Source organism: Rhagoletis pomonella, unplaced genomic scaffold (genome assembly GCF_013731165.1).
Source record: "Rhagoletis pomonella isolate Grant_MI unplaced genomic scaffold, Rhpom_1.0 Rhpom_scaffold_00002, whole genome shotgun sequence".
In the NCBI taxonomy this organism is placed as follows: domain Eukaryota; kingdom Metazoa; phylum Arthropoda; class Insecta; order Diptera; family Tephritidae; genus Rhagoletis; species Rhagoletis pomonella.
In genome coordinates, this window is record NW_023458556.1 from 29,734,769 (window position 1) to 29,746,144 (window position 11,376).

The following is an 11,376-nucleotide window of genomic DNA, read 5'->3' on the forward strand; positions in this document are numbered from 1 at the left end:
CTTACAACTGCTTACATATGTATGTAAAGCCCGCGTTTTTTTTTTTTTGCTATAAAATTCAACTTTTTACTAAGTATGCGTGCTTAAATAAAATCCCCATTGTAAGTTCATTTCAGTTCAAACTTTTTCGTATTGGAAATTTAAGTGCATTGTCTAGGTCTTTGTATCTCTCAAAAACTGCAGCAGAAACACGGGGAGCCTCTTGAAGGCAGTAAAATACCCGCCAATTCTGTCTATTGGTGACCAAAGAAGGTAGTGCTAATCTATATAATATATAATAAAACCTCCAAAGCCTTTGGTATCGACGGACTACTCATATCAATCCTAAAACACTACATCCGCCGGTACGATAATACCTCTTTAAGGATCTCTGGAAAGTTCATCCTACTACTTAAATCCGTGAAACCAGCCAACGAGGGGAACTATTTTGGTTCATTAGCTTCTTTCCCTAGTAGTAAAGATTTGAAGTCTCTCTTTTACCTCTAATTTACGTACAATCTGACCCCCGCTTTGCACGAACATGGCTTTCGTAATCTTCAAGACACTGCCAAAGCGCTTAACGCCATAAACACTCAGATAACTCGCGGCGTTAATCGAAAGTGACCCTGTAAGGAAACTGTAGTAGCATTGCACTTGTCAAAAGCCTTGGGCACCGTTTGCCACTCCACGCTACTAAATTTTACATTAAGACATCACCTAGGATGGTGGGCACGAATTATCTGTTTGTTCGTCAATACTGTATCAACATCAAACTTCTAGAAACTGGAGAACTAAAGAAAGGGTCCCAGAGTGTGGCGCACTCTTCTCACTACTGCTTAAATCTGCATATAGAAGCTCACTCAGCCAACAGAAAATTTTCCCTGATCTCTCTGATTGTTTGTATTTGTGTCTAATAATGGAATTGGCGATCTTTGTTTGAAGCTACATCGCTAATCTTTATCGGTTTTTCACTACACGAAGCCTTACCTCTTCTTAATCGCCAAGGAAGTACAGAGCTGCGATAAGGCTCTCAAATGGAACGCCGTAAGCACTTGGGGCAAAGGGAACGAAACATTTCTGGCAACACAGAAGCAGATTAGCCGGCTGGTTCTAAATGATGCTGCACAAGTTTGCCACCAGGTAATAGTAGCGTGCATATTAGACCCCGAGGAATATCTTCTGATGTCGTCTAGACACCGTTTACATACATAGCAAGGACTTAACGCTCCCCATCAGAAACATCATCTTATGCTTAGTAAACATTTCCTGCTTGTCAGCGCAGAGCACCCCCCGGCGCGGACATAATGTTGCTTATTGAGAGACAATCATCACATCGGCCAGTCCCCAGTGAGAGTTGTTACAAGCTTTGCAACGTCATTACCAGGGAACGGATTTTATGGAAATTGCCTTTTTTTCTACTAAAGAGATAGAGTATATTCGATCAAGAATGTCCACGATTTAGCTTTCCCTGATTCCATATATACCCATTTGATGTTGCCTTTTTTTTGCCTTTTTTAAGATATTTGCCTTTTTTTTGCCTTTTTTAAGATATTTGCCTTTTTTTGCCTGTTTTAAGATATTTGCCTTTTTTTTGCCCTTTCTACCTTTATAGCATTTACAATTTTTTTTAAAGATTAAGAAATATACACATGCCCATATTCGAAAATTAGTATGTTAGAAAAACGCAGTGTGTAAGTAGTGAATACTTAAGCAAAAATAAATTTTGTAGTTTTCATGTCACTCTGTTGCGTGCTAAAATCTATCAACACAGTTGCTGATGTGCACAACTAACAACTGTTTTACTTCAATAGAGTTTGCCAGCCGTTATTGAAACAAAAAGTTATTCAGTGTAAAAACTAAAAAAGCAATGCCGAAGTCTAAAATTACCAAGAGTTTAAAAATTCACACTCTGATTGCCGAGTTTGGTTCGGATGTATTTTGTACCGATGGGACCGTTTTATTTTGCAATATTTGTTCAGTAAAAGTTAATCACGAAAAAAAATATTATATACAGCAGCATATTAAAAGTGAAAAACATATAAAAGGATTACAAATAAAGAAAAACAAGACCCAAATGATAGCACCATTTGTGGAAAAGAATGTATTTTACGCAGATATTACTAAAATGATGATTGCATGCGGAATTCCACTTTATAAATTGAAGAGTGTGGAATTCAAATCATTCTTTGAAAAATACGTTCAGGAATCCCTTCCCGATGAATCAACTCTTAGAAAAAATTACGTGAAGGATTGTTACGAGTCCGTTTTGCAGAAAATTCGTTTAGAAATAGGAGAAAGCCCCATCTTTGTGTCCATCGATGAAACTACAGATAAGGCAGGCCGCAGTGTAACCAACGTTATTGTTGGACCGTTGCGTGAAAGCGGACGCGGCTATCTCTTGACGGTGGAGGTGTTGGATAAGGTGAACTCATCAACAATCGCAACATTGTTTGACGATTCTATGCACATTTTATGGCCAATAGGATTCCAACGTGAAAAAGTGTTGGTATTTGTGACTGATGCAGCACCCTACATGAAGAAAAGTGCGTCATCATTGAAGCTGCTTTATCCTAATATGATTCATATCACCTGCGTCGCACATGGCGTACACCGGGTCTGCGAATCTCTACGCTCGAAGTACTCAGATGTTGACGTCTTAATTTCAAACTTAAAAAAAGTTTTCTTGAAAAGCCCATTCAGGGTGGCAGTTTTCAAAGAAATGGAACCCAATCTTCCTCTGCCTCCTCAGCCGGTATGTCAAGATAAATTGCTATTGTTGTTAATTTTAATTATAATTGTTTGTAAATTTATACAGGTGATAACTCGATGGGGCACATGGCTAATTGCAGCCGTATATTATGCCGAAAACTATGATTCCATCAAAAGAATAATTGACCAAATAACGGACGATGCAGCATGTGTCAGTTTCTCGAAGCAATTGTTGAGCAAAAAATCGGTTCAGGGGAATTTGATATATATAAAATGCAATTTTGGGTTTCTTTTAGAGGAAAAAGTTTTCGAACGTCTACAGAAAACAGGTTGTGGAAAAACCAAATTCTCAGTAAAAAATTAATAATTCACATACACTCTTTATGTAATTGTAGGAACTCCAGTTGGTGAGGTATTAAATATTTTGGATAACATTGAGAAGCGGCTTATAGAAGCGCAGGGACCTATTGCCAAATTGGTGTTGGAAAAATTCAAAGCCGTTTTCTCAGCTAACTTAGGCTTGGAGACAATAAGGGGTGTGGATAAAATTGTTAAGGGCGAGGCAAACGCCCTTATTCCTGATAATATGAACGTTTCAAACGTTCCATATTTAAATTGGGCGCCACTTGTATCAACTTACGTCGAGCGCACATTTAGTACATTCAAGGCTTTTCTTCGCGAAAATCGAATGAAAATGCTGCCAGAAAACTTCAAAATGCATCTTGTGGTTCAATGTTACTACAGCTATACAGATTAAAGTTGTATGAGTTAAAAACTCGATATGATAAAATAGTCAAAGATTCAAAGTACAAATTTTTCATATAATGAAATTAGTTCATAGTTTTTCTCTTTTTACTTGTAATATAAACATTTCTAAAATAAATGTAATTTTTGATTGTTCTTCGTATTTTCTGTCTTTTTTTAGTGCCTTATTTTGCTTTTTTTGCAATACCTTTTTTTTGCCTTTTCTTGCCTTTTTCGCTATTTTGTTTTGCCTTTTTTTGCCTTTTTTGCACTACCTAGTGCCTTTTCCTGCCTTTTTCGCTATTTTATTTTGCCTTTTCCGTCCTATTTCGTTATTTTATTTTGCCTTTTTTATAGGTTTTTAGGTCCTAAAAATCCGTTCCCTGGTCATTACTAATAAGTTGTTCGCTCTCTTAGTGTTGTTTGCCACCTGAGCTACCTGATTTTGGATTTACGGCAGCCTACCACCGTGTGCCACCTTTGATCCGATTTCTGAAGATTGTGGAGAAATATGTCTCTATATAAGCTTCCAAATGGGGTAAGACACGATCCGCAATCGAGACCAATGCAGCTTCATTTCCGAGATTGGTGCGCGTGACCAGAGACCCAGACTAAATCTTACAGTAGCAATTTCTTGGATGAATCGCTTAGTGGCGACCCTGAAATCTAGCCTGGCTCTTAGTATTGCATCGGCGCATGAATCCATCTATGTAATGCCAACCATTTTAACCAGCGGTTGGGACTGGCTAGCGTCGTGGTTTTGTCCTCATTTACGTTGACCCAATAATATTCAAAACTTTAATCATTTCTACTTGCTCTACTATTTTACTCATACAACCCACTTTCCTTTGCTTCTCCTTGCATTAATTATGCTGTCACTCCTCTTACTGACAGCGCAATCTAAAAACATTTCCTGTTTACAAAAACTTCTTTGACATGATTTTATCGAAGCTCTTTACAGGCTGGGGAAAAATCAGAAAATCAGCAAATGGCAGCATTAGGGCGCAATCTGCACAATTATGTATGTACGTACACATGTGCATGTAAGCATTAAATGTGAGGCGCGTGGCAGCACAATCGAATATTGCAAGCATGGATGCAACAGCAACAAAAGCTTAACTTGTGGCAAGACATTAGAAAAGCGTTTATACGAAAACAAAAATATCACTTCACGTGTGGGTGTTGCCAACAACATTAAGCACTTCCCCCTCTGCAGCAGCTCCTTTTGTGGCAAATGCATCTCTACTTATGCGCCGCTAATAGTTACTCCATGCAAGTTAAGAAAATAAAAGCAAATAAAGTTTCGATTAAAATGAAAATGATCGTGTTAAATATGGCTTAAAGTTGAAGCCGGAGCTACAATCAAGCTGACGAGCGGTATTCGTTTGCGTTTCGCTTTTTACATATGTTTTGTTTGTTTGTTTGTTGAGTTTACGCAGCGTTTGCAGCTGCTGCAACATGAGACCAAACAAACTGCCGCTCCTCCTCAGTGTTTAGCAACAACAATAAGCGACATGGCAATAAATCAGACACCTACACTTTGATTACTTCAGCATTTTGACATTTGCTGGAAAACACTGGCATCATTCGTACATATGTACATATGTATGTACGTGTTTTTGGGGTGTGTGCAGCTGCTGTTGTACCGCTGGCTGCAATGCGCAGAAAAACACAAATGCAGCGGCAATAACAAAATGCTGCGAGTGCTGCAACAATTGTTGCTGCAACAATCATTGACTGTAGTTAAATCGTCAGTTAATGTTGCCGATGTTGGCAGCTGATATTACTGATGCGGACACTGATACTGGCTGTGTGATTATTTTTAATGTAATTGCTGTTGTTGTTGTTGTTGTTTTTGGTCATGCTGTTTGTGAGACATAGACATAGTGCAGCGAATTAAAATACAGCGGCTCCGCTGGCTTGGCCAAGTCGTTCGAATGGACACCGACGCTCCAGCTCTGAAAGTATTCAACTCGGAACCCGCTGGTGGTAGCAGAGGAAGAGGGAGGCCCCCACTGCGATGGAAAGATCAGGTGGAGAAGGACTTGGCTTCACTTGGCGTTTCCAATTGGCGTCAGTTGGCACAGAGGAGAAACGACTGGCGTGCTTTGCTGAACTCGGCCAAAATCGCTTAGGCGGTTACAGCGCCAAAAAAGAAGAAGAAGAAGAAGAAGTTTGTGAGTATATCTGTCTGTCTGTTGTTGAGATTTCTGATGCCATGTCGGCTTTATGTCGGTGTTATTCAGAGACAGCGTGTCAGTCGCTTCAACTCATTAGTTGCATTGCATTGTGCTTGTGTGTTGGTAACCAAGTACCTACCAATTTTAAGATGGCAACATTTCGCAATTTTTTAATGAGCTTGAATAAAATTATGCCATGGTTTTATTATTGAGCTGCTAGTAGGAAGGCAACCCGAAAATTAGAGAATAAGGCAGCAATCAAATCGCTTCAAGGCGGGAACTGGATCCTGCGCAGGCGGAGATGGAAGCCTGGTAAAAAAAAGACAAATTTCCTGGAATGCGTACTTGAAAAACACTTGGTCTTTATTAGAAAAACAGAAGCCAAATCAATAATTTTTAGGATTTTTATCTGGCATCACTCGAAAACTAATACTTGAAATCGAATGCTGTTTTCACCGATGCATTGCTAAAGGTCCAACTTAAAATGCAGGAGGAAAAAATAATTAAACAGTTGCCACCTGTTTGGAAACTGCAGTTTAAGTAAATTGATAAGATAAAGTAAATATTGCAATATGGTTGTCAAGAGAAAGTGGTTTAAAAAGGCTTACAGTCGAAAATATTTTTGTGGAAGGTTGCCATCTGTTTGAAAATTTTAATTTGATTTAATTGGTAAAAGAAATTAAATATTGCAATATAGGTATCAAACTAAAGAGGTTTAGGAAAGTTTACTACCAAAAATAGTTTTGTGTAGGCTTGCCACTTGTTTGAAAAATTATATTCAATTATAAAATTGATCAAATAAATAAAATATTACTAGACGCGTATTAAAGTAAGGATTTTAGGAAAGTTGACTGCCAAAAATATATTTGTAACGGGTTGCCACCTATTTGAAAAATTTTATTTAGTTATAGTGATAAGATTGCCTTATTATGCCCAATTAATACACCTTTGAAGAAAGTTCACGATATGTATAATCGAGTTAGATTTAATTTAAATTTCCAGGATTAAATACCTTAGAAGATTTATTAGCTAACACATTTATTCATAAAAAATAAAATACATACTATGTATGTATGTTTCATAAATCCAAATTTTTTTTGAAAATATCATTTCATAAAGCCATAAGAATTTTGGAGGGGAGTAACAATATTTGATAGTGTTAAATAAAGTGAATAAATAAAAAAGTAAAAAAATAATAATTAAAATTTCTTTTCCTTATTGATATTTTATGACCAAGAGTAGTTAGCTAGAAGCTAGTTGACACCTAATGCACCCTTGACTATTTTGCGGCCACGGCGACACAAATATAGTTAGCTTTCCTCAAAGAAAATATACAGATAATAGTAGCCTTCCTAATCAACTTCAAGTTAACTTATAGTTTGATACATTTCCTGCAGGGCTATTTTAGAATTTTTAAAACCAGCCGTGTCTGTGGAGAGCAACGAAGAATAAGTGCTGTAGAGCGAGTTGTCGCTTTTCAGTTTTCGTTTATAAATCTTATATGTTTATTTAAATAGTTGCCATTCCCATTTCTAGAAGATTCTTCGATTTGAAAAAAATTGCGGAACAAATGTTGTTATTTAAGACATTTTCTGCCGAAATCCACAATAAAATCTGCGTTTGATTAATCTTAGTCCTAAAACTTCCACGCCTATTTTTAGGCGTTTGTCGCTTTAAACAAAAATCTTCCCGAAAGTAGATTTTACTGGATGGATATTCTACTGGAATCCGCAATAAAAAAAAAAAAAAATTGGCCAGCTTTTCGGCACAAATACCAGTCTGTGAGACGTATTGAAGCTTACAATAAAAGTTGTAAATGCACTGCACACCTCCTCAGGGAATTTTTATTCATGATAGGAAGAAAGGGAAAAGAGAAAAAGCTCTCAGGGAGTTTCAGTTCAGATTCGGCCTGAATAATTTTCACATCCGCCGTTTTTAAGCCACTTTAGTCAATTAATTTATTTCTTTTGCAGTAGTTTTCTCTAATTTTCTAGCATCTCATCACTAAAACTATCAGACTTTTAATGTCTACTGCCAATTCTCAAAATACTATTACCGCCACGTCTAGCTATTCACAAGCGAAAATTTTCAAATCCGAAACCAATTCATTTGTCTACACCTAGCCATTATTTGTGGTTAAAAAAGTTGCCATATGTTCGAAATTCAAGTCTAAATATACTTACATATGTACTACTAACGTACATATAGATAGATATACGTACATATGTAGATATTATATGTATAACATATTGACTTTCATGCCCATCAACATTTTCTGGCGTCAGAGCGATTTGCTGATTTTCAGTTCATTTCCATTCAATTTCTGATTTTTACCGACACTGCTGTTGTTGTTGCTTATGTCTGGACAAGCGCTCGACACTTAGCTGGTCAGTCCACATTTACTTACGTACATACATACATACATACATTTATATAGATTCCTTCATTTCTATGCGTTATTTTGTCTGATTATTTTATGTCTTGTTTTATTGTTTTTGGCACCGACCGTAACGCTAATGTGCAAGTCTACGTCTATCCGCTTTGGATTTCTTACTACATACATACATAATTTACTTTTTTCTATATTTGCTAGCTTTCGCGTTCATAAATCGTTTGTTGACCTGATTTGTTTGTATCGCTATTTTGGCCCATCAAGCGCACGCCTTTCTGCCACCCATCTCCAATGTACTTTTTCTCAGCAGTGCTTTTTCTCTGCCCCAACCGACTATCATTTATTATTTTAGTTCTTGCTGCCGCGCCACAAATTTTCCGGCAACAAATATTTATAGTATCTTTCAAGGCATGGTGATGGTGTGAGATGGGCCAATTCGCCTGGCGTCTAAGCCACATTTTAACTTTTTAGCTGGCCACTTCAGGCTTTTATGATTGAACGGTTTTATTCTGCTCTTTCCGCTTATATTGCTTTCTTCTTTAGCTTTTTTATTTATTGCTGTGTCCTCGGCGATTTCCCTCCCTCCTTTTTTCTTAACTTCGCGCGCAATTTTATTGATCCGGAAGCCTTTTCTGAGAAACACTTTCTAGCCACTTTTACTACTGCCACTGTGTAGTCATAACTCTGTGTATAATCTTTCACAGAGTATAAGCATGTTGCAGATATGGGATTAGTACGTTTGAGGCATTTTCATTGCTGTTTGATGCTTTCATAAAAGAGTATTGTCTGCTCATTGTTTCATTACAGTGAACGACATAGGCTACGTAGTAGTAGAACTTAACTGGAAATTGTTTAGTTATGGCTTAAACCATCAATGTGTTTTTTTCATGTTTTAGCTTTGCATGGCGCGAAATTCGGTAAAATATATGTACATAGTATGCATCTTTATGTAAATGCCAGAACTTGTTGTCTTGCCTGCCACAGTCTCTTTTCCAATACTCTTAAATTTGTTTCTATGTAGTCGCCCAACTACCGGTCAACTTGCCCATCAAGCTTATCAGCTTGTTCCATTTTGTGTATACAACAGTTTTTCTCACAACCGGTCGCCACCGCTGCGTTGCCGATAAGTTGATAAGTCGCCCACCTTAGGTGTCACTTTGGCGCCTAAATCCTTAAGCACACATACACAAGGTGGCGTAGTCGTGCAACATTAAGGCATCGATGAAACTCTTACGGACACTTGCAAGATAAAGTCGCAGCTATCGAGCAACGCATATGTATGTATGTATATGAGTTACACCAGTTTTTATATGTATATGTACATAAAAACATATTTACTCAATATTTTGTAAAAACATAAGTACATACACTTTGTTGCTGTATGGATTCAAACTAGGTTTCTCTCTGATTTCTCAGCTTTCTATCTTGTATACATATGTAGGTATAACAACCTCTGGAATCGTCATATCTTGATATCCGGTTGTAATTTTCAATGCGTCCGTGCCCTTTTCCAGCCAGCACTTATAGAATATGGATTCTGTTCGAGTAAGAAAGAGTGATTTTACGCTGGATTTTTGGAGCTAGATGACAGGAGATACACCGCTTCGTAATCGTTCATCTCCAGACCAGTTACGTATCGAACGGTTTGGAAAATTCCTTTCAGCTGCTTTTCATGCTTTCATGCTGTCAAAAACGGCTTTGTAATCGGCAAAAATTTAAAGCCACTCAAGAGACCTTAGACGCGACATATAAATGCTGACCCGCAGTAGTTGACACTTATGGCGGGTCACCTTGGCCCCCAGAGATTAAGTGTGCGAGGAGGGTGTCAATGATACTGGTAGTCTGTTGTGATGGCGGCTTTTCGAGGTTGAGCTTTCCTTACATTGCTGAAAGCGTAGAGGTTCACGTGAATCTTGAATACCACATGGTAGAGGTCCGAGTCGATGTTTGATCCTCAGATCGTACAAAACATTTGAACCCTGCCCTTCGTCTATCACAACATAATATATTTGGTTGCTCGTCTTTCGTTCTGAAGACTAAAAGAAGCTAAAATATTAACGCATCGAACATTTTTTTTATTGGCGTAATTTGTACGAAAACGAGTACTGAATATGAGTAATGTTAAATAATTATTTTTAAATTAAAGCCCTTATCTGATACCCAAACCTTGAAAGCTTCAAAAAGTATATGCGCTCTGAGCAAAGCTCGGTCAACCTGGTACACACTACATATGTATTTTAATAGCTTAAATTTATAGCAACGCACGGTATACATATTTACGTAGCACAGAATGCTTAGTTTACTGTGGAGAGCAAAATTTTATTTGTTATTTATTTTATTTTATTGATTAGCATTTTAGTATTTAGCTTTTTAACTTTTTTTACATATTTTTTTATATATTTACATACACACATACATACATATGTATGTAACTTGGTTGCCTTATCATTTTAATCGTCTGGAAAACAAATTAATAACTCACTCACAGACGTAACAAATTAAAATTTAAATCTGGAGTGTCAACTGCTTTTTTGATTTATGCCCATATCTTAATGGCTGTTGCAACATATTTAACCATTTTGTAGCCAAAAGTCCAGTTTTGTTTATCACATGTCAACGCTAGTTAAGAAAAAATATAATATATATTTTTTTTAATTAAATTAAATTTAAATGTTTTCTTGCCATTTTCGATCATAGCGCAAATGACGAGTAGTAAGCAACTGTTGCAAGTTGGCGCCAAGCACGTCGCTGTTTTTTATATTTACATCTATCTGGCTGGAGTTGCATAATCTTCATCAGCATGCTAGCAGCACTTGGTTTTGGAAACCAACCGGACAGCGCGCGCAACGCTTGTAGAAGCATAAACATAGGCGTGCTGCCCAATTATTTTTGACATATCACACAAATGCAACGAAGCAAACAAAAACATTTAGCGCAGTACTCACTCACACATGCATGGGGTTACTCGAACATGCATAGAAAATTATAGAGTGCCAGCACTTAGCGGTTGTCTGTGAAATGTCAAAAGTTGATCATGTTGGCTGCAGTCGTTGGCTATCGTTTTGCTTATTGAACGCTGGTGTTACTGTTTATGCATCACTAAGCATTAAGTTGGACACTAAAGCACACATTACAACTTTCAACTACGAAGTAGGGAAGGGTAGTACGACGCGACGTAACCATGACGCTGCAGCTCAGTTACGATGTGTTTCCCAAAGACAACAATGTGTTGCAACAATGAGTTGTGTACAAGTTCGTATTGAACTTAATTGCTTGCTACACATTGTACCTGAACGCGTTGGACGGGAAGTAGCACTGCCCTAAATCGATTGTGAATCGAATTAAAAAAGGAGGCGTATTTAAATTTTTTTT

The 11,376-nt window shown here is 37.4% G+C and overlaps 2 protein-coding genes across 4 annotated transcripts in view; one reads left to right on the forward strand and one right to left on the reverse strand.

Annotated features, from left to right (window-relative positions):
* Window positions 1–11,376, reverse strand: part of LOC118733395 (integrin alpha-PS1) — a 246,410-nt gene that overhangs the window by 93,324 nt on the left and 141,710 nt on the right. The window lies entirely within an intron of this gene.
* On the forward strand, window positions 1,592–2,986 carry LOC118733397. The gene is made up of 3 exons (XM_036462766.1): window positions 1,592–2,401; window positions 2,463–2,731; window positions 2,795–2,986. Exons 1-2 carry the CDS (start codon window positions 1,847–1,849, stop codon window positions 2,493–2,495), a joined length of 588 nt encoding a protein of 195 aa, XP_036318659.1. The 5' UTR covers window positions 1,592–1,846; the 3' UTR covers window positions 2,496–2,731; window positions 2,795–2,986.